Source organism: Cynocephalus volans, chromosome 1, assembly GCF_027409185.1.
Source record: "Cynocephalus volans isolate mCynVol1 chromosome 1, mCynVol1.pri, whole genome shotgun sequence".
Lineage (NCBI taxonomy): Eukaryota > Metazoa > Chordata > Mammalia > Dermoptera > Cynocephalidae > Cynocephalus > Cynocephalus volans.
In genome coordinates, this window is record NC_084460.1 from 27,950,597 (window position 1) to 27,965,431 (window position 14,835).

General features: G+C 50.5%; 2 protein-coding genes across 2 annotated transcripts; one reads left to right on the forward strand and one right to left on the reverse strand.

The window, feature by feature from the left end:
- Positions 1-342: 342 nt before the first annotated feature.
- On the reverse strand, positions 343-3,349 carry DEFB124 (defensin beta 124). The gene is made up of 2 exons (XM_063114990.1): positions 3,292-3,349; positions 343-501 (listed from the first exon to the last, which is right to left on the reverse strand). The coding sequence occupies exons 1-2, from the start codon at positions 3,347-3,349 to the stop codon at positions 344-346; spliced, it is 216 nt and encodes a 71-aa protein (XP_062971060.1). The 3' UTR covers position 343.
- A 2,244-nt stretch (positions 3,350-5,593) lies between these two features.
- REM1 (RRAD and GEM like GTPase 1) lies at positions 5,594-13,282 on the forward strand. The gene is made up of 5 exons (XM_063114978.1): positions 5,594-5,661; positions 6,490-7,046; positions 8,110-8,192; positions 11,434-11,635; positions 13,011-13,282. Exons 2-5 carry the CDS (start codon positions 6,710-6,712, stop codon positions 13,280-13,282), a joined length of 894 nt encoding a protein of 297 aa, XP_062971048.1. The 5' UTR covers positions 5,594-5,661; positions 6,490-6,709.
- The last annotated feature ends 1,553 nt before the right edge of the window (positions 13,283-14,835 follow it).

Here is a 14,835-nt window from a genome sequence, read left to right on the forward strand (position 1 = left end):
TTAACTCTGCCCTTCTTTTGGCATTCCTTCTATAAAGTCTAATCTCCTGATATTAATTATCCCCATTTTATGGATGAAAAGACTGTGGAGGCTTAAGGAGGTTGAGTAATTTTTCTAGAGTTGGACAGAGAGAAAGGGATGTGGCCAGGGCCAGAACCATTTAGGATGGTCATTAATGCCCACTCTCCCCGGGCACCTTAACCTCCCTCCACCGGCCATCCCTCCCACACCCTGGACCTTGCCCCCTCTCCTGGAGGGAGGGGAGTGCAGGTGAGCAAACAGAAAGAAGGGAGCTGGCAGCACGTGTTTTATTGAAGAACGAGGGTGCCAACCCCAGAACCAGCTACTCATATTCAGCCTTGGGTGGCGGCGGAGGCTTGAGTGTGTAGGCAAGACAGCACAGGGAGGCATCCGGGCACAGGTGCATGTAGGATTCTTGCCTCATACAGTAAGTTCGGCAGGCCCCTTGGCCATTCCAGCACCGTTTGAATTCACTTCTCCCTATGCAGAAGAAGACCACAGGTCATAGAGCAGCCCATGGGTCACAGGTTAGACCACTGGTCACAAGTTAAGCCACAGGTTAGTCCACACTCGTCATAGGTTTGGTCTCTGGTCATTTGTTAGACCACTAGTCATAGGTAAGAGTATTGGTTACTATTTAGACTGCATATATGAGTCCAGGTTAGCCCACATGTCACAGGTTAGACCACTGATTGTTACAAGTTAAAGACTAATTTTTTGTCCAGGTAAAACCACACACCAGGTACACTCTATGCACTTTTCATAACAATACTATCCAATTATCATTGGTTTTATTACAATCCTGCTACACAGGTAAGTAAACTGAGGCTCAGAGAGGTTAATAACCTTACCCAAGGTCACACAGCCATTAAGGAGCAGAACCAGGATTCAAACCCAGGCAACCTGGGTCCAGAGTCCACACTCATACCCATTATACAAACTTCCCCTCACACATAAGGACCCATTTAATGTTAGGTTTTAGTGAGGGAATTTCAACTGTGGGCCATGGAAAAGGTAAAGCTTTGGGGAACAGATCCTGTATTCCCTCCAAGAGTCTTTGGTCACAGCATAGGATGAAAGCTCTCCTTCATTTATTCATTCAACAAACAGAGCACTCAGGGTACCACAATGAACAATATGGCCATGGTCCATGCCCTCAAGGAGCTTCCAGCTGGAAGGGAAGACAGTTAAAACCAAGCGAATAAGTACTGTAAATAAAGTTTGTGGTATCATGATGAAAAAGATCAGAGTGCTGTGATGGCCAATTACAGCAGATGTAGGAAAGTGAGGAGAGACTAGGACCACTTCAACAGACTTGTCTGTTACAGCAACACTTCTAGATACATGGCCTCAGACAAGCAGAGAACAAGCAACTCAGAAGAACTAGGACTGAGTGGCAGGTGGAGGGGAAAGGCTTCCCTACATTTCCCCGGATTAAAAGAGATCCCACATAATCCTCAAACGATGCCTTAGAACTGAATAGAACTCATGGGCTTAGGGCTGAATAGAACTCGTGGGCCGATCCACGAATTCTATTCAGCCCTGCCGCTCAGCCCATTCTTCCATCTTACCAAGGCAGAGAATCTTAGAATGATACAGTGTTGGCCTCAAAATCTCTGTGAGACAAAGAATTCATACTCTGAAGAGGGTGTGTGGTATAATGGTTAACAGTGTGGTGTGAACCCAGCTCAGACCTCCTGGGGTCAAATCCCAGCTCTGTCATTTCCCAGTTGAGTGACCTTGGCCTCAAATCCCTCATTTGTACAACTCTTTCAGAGGCCAGTTATAGGATCATTTTAGGACAGTGCCTGGCACATAGTAAATACAGTGCCTGGCAACAAGCAAAAGGTGAGATTGTCACTGCAGTTTCAGGCACCCACTGGGTGTCTTGGAACACCCCCCATGGACAAGGGAGGACTATTGTACTTCCATCTTTGGTATGTGCTCTACTTCCAATGCCAAGTCTGAAAACCACTTGTTCTCTGCCATATCCCAACTAATGAACAAAGTCTTCGCCACATCCGATTATTATAATCCCTATAAAGCCATAGGCTTTCTCTTTACGTGTTTAATAACAATCAAAGAGAAAAATTAAATGAAAACTACTCCCAAGTTTTGAGTTAACTTTATATGTATAACACTTTCTAAATTAAATGAAAGACTTTTTCTTTAAAAAAAAGAAAGAAGAAGGTGAGACGATGAGAATGACAGCTTAGATAATTGGAGCAAACATGGCTCATTCTAGGTAAATCCTCTTTCACTTTCTGGATAAGGAAAGGATGGGACTGGCCCAAGCTCCTTTAGCCACTAAGTGGAGGGTCTGAAACCCAAGACCCTGATTCCCAGGCAAAGGCAATTCCTATGATCAATACTCTTAAGACATCATCACATTTGGATTTCCCAGTCACCCTAAGATCCAGAACTATTGTTTTCTCCTCCATGGTCTGCGCTCCCTCCTCACATCTTTGCCTTCATCTCCCCCCACTTTTCATGTGTTCCCCTCTCCAGCCACACTGGCCTCCTTGCTGCTCCCGAAACACATCGATCACCCTCCTGCCTCAGGGCCTTTGCCCCTGCAGCTCCCTCTGCCTGGAACAACCTTCCCTTACGTCCTTCCTCTACTCACACCTCTGCTCAGACCCACCTTGGATAAAACAGTAAGACAGCTGGGACTGACCTCAGAATAATTCACTGGGGAGGAAGGGGTGGGGAATAACCAAACAGGATTGGCTCAAGCTGGTAATTGTTGAGGTTAATTCATGGCTACATAGGGGTTCTTTAAACTATTTTTTATTTCTCTTTGAAATTTTCGAAAATAAAAAATCTTTTAAAAACTCATCCCCATCAGCCTTCCCATCACCCCCCACACACACACATGCCCCTCTATCCATTATTCTTCTTAGTACTTATCCATGCCTGACATATTATATGTTTATCTGTTTATTTGCTATCCCCACCAACTAAAATGTCAGCTCCGTGAAAGTAAGGACCCTGTTTTCTTCCACTGCTAGATCCCCAGGAATCATAACAGTGCCTAACACACAGTAAATATTTTCCAAAATAATATTTATTGAGTGAATTCCATTTTACAGATTAGGAAACTGAGGTGCAAGCTGATTTAGCAACCTGCTCTAAGCTACACAGCACATCAGTGGTGAGCCCAGAACTGAAACGCTGGTCTAGGCCCCTCTGTGCTCCAGGATCTTAGAGCCTACTCCTCATTTTCTCCCTCTCTCACACACATACACACATACACTCAGGTGATGTTACCTGGTGGCACATGACCCAGGACCAGGAGAATCACAATGAACAGAAGCAGCTGTGTCATGGCCACAGGGCTCCTGGGGAGGCTGCTGGGGAAAACACACGAGGAAAGGAATCGAGTGTGCTGAGCCGTGCTGCCTGCGGCCAGCCTTTACTGAGCTGCGATAAAAAGGAAGGGCTGTGGGCAGCAGACCTAAGTGGGAGTATGCGGCTGCAAGATCCCAAAGCTGCTTGGGATCTCAGCCAATTATGTGGAAACTGCTCGGCCACACCCTCCAAAGGCTGCTGAGCTCTGAAGCTGGGGGCAGAATTTTCTGGGGCAATGCCTAGTGTCAAAAACTGAATATCTTCCCCACCTAAGAGGGTGGGAAAAGCCTTGACTTGAGAGACCTACTTCAATCCCAGCATCTCCCCCTAATCTCTGTGAGACCTTGCACAAGGACTTGCCTCTCTGAGCCCCAGGCTGTCATCTATGAAATCATCATTTCCTTCCTTGCAAGGCTGATAAGTGTATGTTTCCCTTCCTAACGCCAAGGAAATGGTACCAGAACCCACTGGCCCATTCATACAAGCATGTGTTTAGTCCTACTCTAAAAATGGGAAGAGTAATAGCACTTACCTCACAGAGAGTAATAGCTACCTATCTCATTTAGAGGATTAAATAAAATAATATAGTGGTTCTCAGACAAGCAAGCAGCAGCAATACCTAGGACTTGCCAAAAATGCAAATTTTCAAGCCCTATCCCAAGCCTACTAAATCAAAAGCTCTTGGGGGAAGAAGGGGGTCCAGCAAGCTGTGACTTAACAAGCCCTCCAGGTGATTTAATGAGCCACTGAAGTTTGAGAACCACTGAGATAATATGTGTACAGAGCTTAGAACAGTGTCTGGAACACAGGTATCTAAGTCGCATCATGAAAGATGAGTAGGGGAAAGGGTATCCCAGCAGAAGGTACAGAATGTGTCTGAAAGAGTGGGGCATGGGCAGAGTGAGAACTTTGTTGGGAGGAGGGGTTGAAATAACCATGCAAAAGACAGGAGCCAGAGTACGAGAGGCTTCGGATGCCAAGTTCAGGCTTTTGTATTACAGACAATCAAAGGTCTTTTAGCAAGGATACATTACGGTTTTAAGAAAATGAAACCCAGAGAGAGGAGTTGATTTGCTTATGGTCACACAGTAATTGAGCTGCAGAGCTGGGATGGAAGCCAAGCCACCTCACTCCCCAGACCATCAAAGGTGCTGCCCCACTCACAGCCGGTCTTGCAGGTGGGAAAGGGAAGCTCAGAGGGCCAAGCAACGGAAGGAGGCCATGCCTGAGGGCGTTCAGCATCTACCCCAAGACCTGCGGGGGCTCAGCAAGTCAACCTGGCTGCTGTGGAAGTTGCTCCAAGCTGGATACCTGGACCCCTCAGCCATGAAAGTGAGCCCCACCCACAGGTACAGCCTGGTCTCCAAAACCCCACACACATACCCGCCCCAATCCCTCAAGACCTCCTCAAAAAGCCTGGATCCTGGCAACATGAATGGCCAGCATTCACCAGGGCCCTACAAGCCAACTTCTCTTCTATGCCAAGATCAGTGTCTCTTTCTTCATCCTACATGATGCCTGGGAAGATCTGAAGAAGAAAAAAAAAAAAAAAAAGCCAGGGACCATTATAGAAAGGGACAGTAGGCTGAAAGGGGTCAAGGCCTGAGTCCCAGGCCCAGCTAATCTTCAAGTGGTAAACGAACGAATGAATGTGAACGAATGATGCCAAATTAAGATACTCCTAACTCTTCAATGCAAACTTCCTGGGCTCTCTATTCCCGCAAGCCCCCTCCCAAAATTAATTCTCCATCCAGAGCAGAGTTTCTCAAAGTGGGGTCCACAAACTACATATCTGCATCAGGATCACTTGTGGCACTTGTTTGAAATGCAAATTCCCAAACCTCTCCCCCAGTACTACTGAGGCGGAACTTAGAAAACTCCCCAAGTGGTTTTTGTGAGCGCTAAAGTTTGTGCGCCCCATTGACGGAGTGAACAGATGCGGACGCAGAGGGGGATCCAGACCCAGGAATCCAGAGCCCCCCCCCCACCCTTCCTTTCTCATCCCCCACCCCAATCCCGTCACGCCTACTCTGGGCGAAGGACTGGAGGCGGTGGCTCAGCTGAGCTGTGCCCTCTGAGAGAAGTCGCCGAGCGGCCAAGTCCTTGGGGCGGGAACCCCGGGGCTGCCCTAACGGGGCGGGGCTGGACGGGGCGGGGCCGCGGCTCCTCCCCAGGCCCGAGCGGCCGGGCGGGACCCGCCTGAGGGGCTGCGTGCCGAGGCGGGAGGTTCAGCCTGGAGCACCCGGCAGCCGAGGCGGCGGGGGACCCTGGACTCCTCGCCACGCCGAGGTAAAGCTCCGCGCAACCCGCAGCCAAATTGCTCAAGTTGGAGCGGAGTTCGCCAGACGCCTGCATGCGGGTTCTGCAGCGCAGGCCGGGGCGGGGGGCCTCGAAACCGCGTCCCAGGGCCAGGGTCTTCAGACTTGGGGCCCGGAGGGCTGGGTAGCCTCGAACAAGGAACCCCTCCGGGATCGGGGGACTCACCCCCAGGGTCCAGGGCTGGGAAAGCTCAGACTAAGACTCCAAGAATGGCACAGAGTTCCCGGCCCTGTGGGCTCCCCTCCCCGTCCCCCGTCAGGACTCTGTTCTGTCACCAAACCTGGGGCTGGCCGTCTCGCAGCTCCCGACCCCCGACAGCAGCTGGAGGCCGTAGCGCCAGCCGCTCCTGAATTTTTCACGCAGGGGGCGGGCCGGACGCGCCGTTCCCATGGCACCAGGGCACTCGGGTTACAGCCGGAGGGAACCCCCAGAGTCCCCTCGCCCTTCTGGGGTACCAGCCCACCCCGTCCTGCCTCTTCCACAGACCCCGTGAGATCATCGGACAGCGGAAGTAAAACCCCCTGGGGGCCCGCGACCCGCTGTGCACCCCCCCAAACCCAGAACCGTGGGGAAGGGGAGGATGGGGACTATTCAGATGGCTTTCATAACAAGAGTCTCAAGTTCCGAATGGGAGGGGCAGGTCCGTGGGAATGTGTGTGCATGCGTGGACATCCCACCGCGCATCTGCCCCTCTGTCTGTCTGTGCCACCGGGGGTGGGTTATTGTCTAGGCATGGGAAATGGCTTCTGGGTGTGCATGCCCGTGTGTGTTCACAGCCTGCACACTCAACCCTTCCAGCCAGACCCAGGTTTACCTTGGGCCTGAAGCCAGAAAGCCCCCACCCCAAGGAGCTGAGGGGCCTCCTCCTCCCATGTGAACAAGAGGGGACTTTGGAGGAAGCCATCTCAGCAGCTCATCAGGATCCTACAGAAGAAGGGGCTCAAAGCAACTGGCACACCGACCATTCCCCCTTTTTTTGGAAGGAAGGAAGACAGGCACAAAGCCCCCCCTACCAAGTATGACACTAAACACCCAGCAGGAAACAAAGACCTCCCTGCATCGGCGAGCTAGCACTCCGCTGCCCCTGTCCTCCCGGGGCCACAAGCCTGGCCTCCTGTGCACAGCACCCTCCACTCAATCCCAGCATCCCCGGCTAGGCCAATCAGCCTCCCTCAACCCTCCCGCCCGGAAACCTTCACCTGCCCATGATTGGTCCTCTGAATCCAGCGACTCTGAAGGCTCCTGGGAGGCCCTCTACCGTGTGGTGCTGCTTGGAGATCCTGGCGTAGGGAAGACCAGCCTGGCCAGCCTCTTTGCAGGGAAGCAAGAGCGGGACCTTCATGAACAGCTGGGAGGTAAGGACCCTATGGTCTGGGCTGGGATGTGACCAAAGGAGTGAAAGCCCTGTCACCAGGGACGCAGGGCTTCCAAGAACAGTTGTACAAGTCATGCACTGTTCAACTCTAAGGGACATCATTCACACAGACTATGAAGTGAACGATGACGCACTAGAGTTGTGCGGGGCATAGCCCACACAGTGATCTAGGGGAGGGAAATTCCTTGACTAGAATGAGAATTTTGCCAGTTTCCCAGGGATGAGAGGTATATGATTCATTTCCATGTCATAAGGGGAGTAATTCTGAATTCCACGAGTGTCAAGAAATGTTGGACTTCCACCCAGCTCAGAACCTCCAAGTCCCAACTCCCCCTGACTCTGGGATCCTCCTAGTCCCATAGACATCCATCCACGGCCACCATGACCTGTAGTAAAACTAAGATCCTTCCCAGAATGGAGACTCTCAGACCCCGAGTTCTGGGCCCTGGGTTGCTTTATTCCCAAGAAATGCAGTGAGCTGAGGGTCGGGAGCCCCAAGATGATGGGGTACAGGGACAGGACAGAAGAAATTAAGATGGGCCTTGCAGGACTGGCTGAGAGGACATAGCGTGAATGGGTAGGGGGGTTGGTTAAAAGCAGAGAGAAGGCAGGAACACTCTGGCCAGGCTCATTCTCCAGCCTTGACCCACCACCCAAGAGTGAGAACCCATATGTGTTACAGATGGGGAGACTGAGGCCCAGAGAGGCTAACATGACCTGCCTGAAGCATTCACTAAGCCAGACAGACAGGACTGGGAGAATTCCCAGCCCAACTTTAACCACACCACCCCACACTCATTCAATCAACCAAACCAACTTTCTAGCACCTACTATGCGCCAGGTACTATGCTGGCAGCTGGACAGACATGGGCTCCTCATGGAGCTTCTTGACCTTCCAGGAGAGACAGACATCAATTAAGTGTGGTGAGCATTTCCAAGGAGAAGTGGAGGGAGTGATGTGACCCAAAAGGGGGGCTAGGGAACCCCACACCCTCCCAGGCCTTCCTCTCCTCCCTGAGATCTGGCTCTTCCCTCGGTTGCAGAAGATGTGTATGAGAGGACCCTCACAGTGGATGGCGAGGACACCACACTGGTGGTCATGGACACCTGGGAGGCCGAGAAACTGGTATGGCACAGCAAGCAGGATTGTGGGGAGGGATGCTGAGCCTAGTACCAGACTCCTTCCTGTCCCCTTCTGGGACACTACGGAGCAGGGATGGGACTGCAGCCATTCTCAACACCACCACCCCAAAAACCACAGCTCCTAAGCAGCTTTCCCACCCAAAGACAGAAGAACCTCATAACCCTGACCCTTTTTCTCATTTTGCTGTCCCTTCCCAGCAGCATCCCAGGATATGCTTCTCCCCCCGCAGGCCTCCCCATCATGACTACCACCCTCATCCCACCTCACCTACCCACATTGTGCAAAAGAAAGAACACTGAATTTGGCACCAAAATGCCTAAGGTTGAATTCTCCTTTCTTTTTCTTCCTACTTGTATAGCTCTGTGCAATTGACTTACCCACTCTGAGCTTCAGTTTTCTAATCTGATAAATGGGTCAATCATTCCTGCCTTCCTCATCAACTGGTTTTTTAAAGTTCTTACCTAATTTCAGAGGTGAGCCCAGTTTGGAGTATGAAAAAGTGCTGAACAGAGGTGAAGAATTGTAAATGATCATTCTTATTTATTATAACTTGGTAGCTAGTGAAAAGTGAAACCAAAGGGTGTTCTTCCCTTCTAGAGCAGAAAGACAGCAGCAGGCAGAGACACATCCCTGTTATGATTTTCTTATCTGGTTTGGATTTATGTTACTCTTGCTATACAGGTAATACATGCTCATTGTAGAACTCTGAGAAAATACACCTAAGCAAAAGAGAAGGACCTAAAAATCACCAGGGATCCCATCTCTCTAAGTAGTAGGCCCCTCCCCTAACACTCAGGGAGGCCCTGCCCACAGGTGGAGCTTAGGAAGACAGTGTTGGATGATTGACAAGAATGGCTGACAGCTCCACTGATAGGTCCAAAGGGTAGGGATGAAGGAGCTATGTGACCAATTCTCTTTAACAAGCATAAAAGAAAACCCAGGTCTAAATGAGCATAATAATGATGATGATGATTCTCATAACGGCAGTGGACATTTATGGAGCACCCTTTTCCTAAGTATCAGCCTCTGTGCTATCCCTGGACATGTATTATGACATTCAGTCAAAACAAAAACTATACAATGAGTCTTCTGATTCCCATTCTAATGAGGAAACTGAAGTTCAAGAGGTTAAGTAATGTGTCCAAAGCTCTCAGAAACTGGGATTCAAACCCATATCTACAAAACCCCAGAGCCTGTAGTTTTACGTGGTAGGACTGCCCCTCCCCATCCCCCCTGGGAGCATCACCTTCTGAACCTTCAGCTCAGATTTCACACATTTCATTCATAAATACTTGCTGGGTGTCTACCATGGGCCAGCACGCTGGAGACACAGCCGTAAATAAAGCAGACTTGTCCTTGGGCCTCATGGAGGTCATAGGCTGGTGAGGGAGGACCTACTTTTTGGATGCAGTTGAGAATCTTATGTGGCAGAATCCAGCAAGCTAATCAGACTGGGAGTCCCACTGGGAGACAGGGTACTGGACTAGAAGGCAGGAGCTGGAACTCTGTGCCCAGCTTGCTGTGTGGCCTTGAGAAAGTATTCTTCTCTTCACTGGACTTTGGCTTTCCTTTCAGTAAAATGAGGAAACAGAACCAGTTTCCCTGGTCAATGACTATGAAGGGAGTTCCCAAAGAGGGTTTGTGCAGTGGCAGCTTGTTGGAATAAGCTTTCATCCTTTCCATCCATGGGCTAGATGGTTCTTTGGTGTCAGAGAGACAGAATCTGACCGAAGTGGGTGGGCCTTTGGCTCATCGAGTAGTGTCCCAGCTTTGCTGACCATCAGGGTCACCTGGAAATTATTAAAAATCAAATTCTCAGGCCTTACCTCAGAACCTCTAAAAAAGTGGGGCTCTGAAATCTGTATTTTTAATCACACTCCCAATGGGTTCTTACCCACAAGTCCATGCACCAACCAGCTTTTGTGATCCTGACACATATTATTTGTGCAGTGAATGAATGAATGGTCAAGACCCACCCTCTCATTCTACAGATAGCGAAACTGAGACCAAGAGGAAGGAAGGAACCTGTCCATAGTCAAGGTTGAGAACCCACATCTGTCTGACTCACCCAGGGCTATTTGGCTTGGGGATTGATTGATACGTCTGTTGAGAACGTATCCCCTTTGATAGTGACGTTAACCGTGGATCTGATGCTTTCCTATTCATCTGCCTTATTTGGTTATCAGAAAACTTTTCTGGCCTCTTCCCACTCACACCTATGCTTCCATCACACTCAGTCTTTCCCACTCCGGGCCTTAGCTCTGACTATTGTTCCCTTTGTCTGGAATCTCTTCTCTCCTGCCTGACCTGCTCATCCTTTCAAACCCCCCTCATTGGTCCACTGTGAAGCCCTCCCACACTCTGCCAGGTTGAGTTCTTCTGGCCTCCCCATCCCACTGCCATAGCTCCTCCAGCCACCTGCATATGCCTCTCTTAATGGGGCTTATCCTGCTGCATTATAACTCTCCATTCCCCTAGCCTTCCGTCCAGACCATAAGCTTTTGGAGGGCAGGAACTGTGTCTTATTAAACACTAATAAAGTGTTACCCAGGTGGTCCAGTCTCAGAGTGCTGTACCTGACAAAAGATCACCATCCAAAATGGAATATCAAACTCACTCCAGTTCTTTGCTTTCTTTGGTCAAACCACAAGTGGAGTGAAAGGACTCCACTTCTTAAAGTGTCCCTTGCCTCTCCCATCCCCTCTGAACTTAACACTGCATGACTGTTCCATCGCCTCTCTCTCTTCAAAACTGTCCTGAAAAATGCCTCCCCCTGAAGTCAGCCTTGTGGCCTCACTTCTCGCTCTTCCTTTTTTCTCTTAATTCTGGATGCAGAAAGACTAAAGGACTGTCTGCCAAAGCAAAGCCCTCCTCAGAAACCAGACAAAAAAGCTGAAGAGGCAAAGCCAGAACCCTCCTTATCGGGAAGGGAAACTAGGAAAACTTTTTGTCTCCAGTGCCCAGCCTACAGAAGTTATCAGTAAATGAGAGAATGCAGTGCGGTAGTATAATTGGCCCAATTTTTCAAACAGAGAAACAGACTCAGAGAGGATCTGTGATTTTCCCAAGGTGACACAGGGAATTATGGCAGAATCTGCCTCCCAAATCTGTCCAAAGTATAAACTTCAGCCCCATCCCACCCGTTAGACCATCCCAGCCCTGTCTTTCTCAGCCAGGGCCTCCGCACCCTCTGAGGATGGGTCTGGGGCCCCTCCCCACATAGGATGAAAGCTGGAGCCAGGAGTCGTGCCTGCAGGTGGGCAGTGCCTACGTCATCGTGTACTCCATCGCCGACCGAGGCAGCTTCGAGAGCGCCTCTGAGCTCCGTATTCAGCTGCGGCGCACACATCAGGCGGACCACGTGCCCATCATCCTCGTGGGCAACAAGGCGGACTTGGCCCGCTGCCGAGAAGTCTCTGTAGAAGGTGAGCCCTCTACCCCACCCCACCCATTCTCTTGGCCCCACTGTTACTGCTGCTGCTCCAGTGTTCTTCAGCTCAGTGACTGTCTGCCCCTGCCAACCCGCCGCCACCCTGCCTCTACTTGCCTGAGCCTGGAAGCTAAGAACCATTTTGCCTCCTCTTTCACCACCCTCCCCAAACCAGTCCCCAAGTCCTGTCAAGCCCACCTCCATTAATCCCACATTCCTGTCCCTCTGTTACCACAGCCTCTGCCCTATCTTGTCATCTCCACTTTAGCCAATCCTCATACTTTTCTATCCCCAATCAGTCCTCCTTGCCAGGTGCCAGAGTATTCCAGAACCAGAGCTGACCTTGTCACTTCTTTGCTTAAAAATTCCCCTATGGCTCCCCATGCTCTCAATCAGAGACACTTTACCCACAAGATACGATAGACCCAGTGCCTAAGGGCTTTTTAAAAGCTTTCATTTGACAGATGAAAAAGACCATTATTGGCTCCAAAATACAGTGAAAAAATTGTAAATTCAAATTTCGCAAAGCTTTAATTGCTATAAAACATAATATTGTGTCAGCCAGCAACTACAAACCAAAACTTTTAAAGTTATATATAAACTATGTTTACAGTGGGATGGGGAATATTTTAATAGGTTTGACATATCAAGTGGGGCCCATAAAAATCTTAAAATGGCCCTACTCATGGGGTAAAATCTAAAAAATATGGAAACTGAGACCCAAAGAAGGAAAGCCGGTTCCACAGAATCATCAGGCACTGAGGACTAGAACTCAGGTCCAGTGGCATCCTGGACTTGGAAGACCATATGCCTTTGTGGATAGACATCCAAAAAAAGCTGGAATCCCCAGTTTTAATCCCTGGAGATTTTGTAAAAACGTAGGTTCCCAGGCCTCATCCCAAACCTACCGAATCAGAATCCCTGAGAGTGGTCACAGGAATCTGCATTTAACAAATTCCTCCAGGTAATTCCAAGGCACAGTAAATTAGACCCCTTACCTAGTGTTCAACCTGGTCCCTGCCTCCCTGTCTCCCAACCTCGTTCTGCTATCAACATCAGTCACTAGCCTGTGGTGAACTAAATCCTCAAAGCTCGATCTGATTTATCTCTGATTCCCCCAACATCAGCACCAGGTATGGTCACAGGAAAAACTATTTCCAATTGAGACTGAACGCACCTCCTCTGGGGCTGGCCGGTTAGCTCAGTTGGTTAGCTTGCGGTGTTACAATACCAAGGTCGAGGGTTCGGATCCCTGTACCGGCCAGCCGCCAAAAAAACAAAAAAATAATAAGTGAACACACCTTTTCCTACCTTTATCTCCGCCTTCCGGTTATGGCTCCACCCCGGCTCGCCTGACCCCGCCCCCTCAGAGGGCCGCGCCTGCGCTGTGGTGTTCGATTGCAAATTCATTGAAACCTCAGCCGCTCTGCAGCACAATGTGGCTGAACTCTTCGAGGGTGTCGTGCGCCAACTGCGCTTGCGCCGCCGGGACAGCGCGGCCCAGGAGCCACCAGCACCACGACGGCCGGCCAGCCTCGGCCAGCGCGCTCGTCGCTTCCTGGAACGTCTGACGGCCCGCAGCTCCCGTCGCCGGGCACTCAAGGCTCGCTCCAAGTCCTGCCACAACCTGGCCGTGCTCTGAGGCCGCCCGCCCTTCTGGGGGTGGCAGGACACGAATGCATTACGAGTTCCACCAACGCCACCGAGGGGCAAAGACGCCATTGTCTGAAGTCCATATCGTGGGCCTTGCATGTCCACCTTCCTGATGGCTGGAGCATAGCCCAGAGCTACAGCCTCAGGGACCCCTCCTCCCTGGGGAAGGGATGGACAGAACTGCGGGGCCGGAGCCCCAAGCTAGACACAAAGTAGGGTTTTTTACGTGGTGGATGTCTTTTTGTAAAAATCTTCCTTGTCACTGAGCTCTGGCCAGCCTTCAGAAACCCCCACAATAAACCAGACCAGAAGAATGTCCTGTATGAATGTCCAGGCCGCTCCTTCTTGGGCTCTTCCAGGCATCTCCACCTTCTGCCCTCTCATCTACACTGGCTGCAGACCAGATAAAACTCCTGGCCTGGGTGTCAGCGCCAATCAATAAAGTCTTTGGACCAATTCTGTGCTCAGGCCCTTCTCCCAATCAGAAGGTACCCCAGGCCTTTGAGAGAGGCACAGTAGATCACAAACAACCACCGAAATATTTCGGTGTGATGACCTGCTATTTTCTCATTAATCCACTTTTTTTAGATTACAGATTTACAGAATATTATCTGGAAGGAATCTCAGCACTCATCCTGGCAGTATAGTAGCTGGTATTTATTGGGAGCTGTGTGCTAAGCTGTTGCAATTATTAGTTAATCTTCACAGCACCTGGGGAAAGGGTATTACCATTAACCTCATTTTACAAATTAAGAAATAGGCACAGGACAGTCAAGGCTCATGCCCAAGATCATACAGTCGCTATAAGTAAAGCTGCCAGGATTTCTACCCAGGCTTGTCAGATTAGAGTCTATGCCCAATTTATCCGCAGTCCTTTTAAGAAAGTGAGAAACGCTATAAAGTCTCTGGAAACTTTAAAACACAGTAATGCCCACAATTTAACGGGGCTTGGGGAGGGAGAGGAGGAGTTCATGAACTCCATTAAACTCAATCTATTAATTCCCAGGATGGACTGCAATTTAGTCTAGTTCACTCATTTGCCTAATGTGGAAACTGAAGCCCAGAGAGGGGAAGTGAGCAGCGTGGGGTCGCCCAGCCTGCCCCTCGGGCCTCCCTTTGGCTGTGCAGAAGTAAGAGGTAGTGAGGCGTCCAGCCTGGCTGGGGACAGGGCTGGGTGTTGGGAATCAGGTCAGAAGTTTCCAGCCTGAAAGGAAGGAGTGTCACTACTTTGAGAGGAGAACAAGATGCAAACAGTTTGGACCATCGTGTCCCTGACGCCTGACACTCCTGCCCCCAACCAGCTGCCTGCCCAGACGCCTCAGCCCCTCACGTGGGCCGCGTCCCAGCCCCCGTGGACGCGGTGGCGAGAAAGACCACAGCCCGAGTGAGCCGCGTCCCCAGGCTGCGACCCCACCGCACCCCCAGTCTCGCCAGCGGGGTACTGGTGGCACTTATTCCTTCGTCCCAACCCCAGGCTGGGGATGGGTAGGGGAGGAAGGTCTTCCCCCGCCCCAAGCTGTCTCCGTCCTGCGGTCGGGGGAG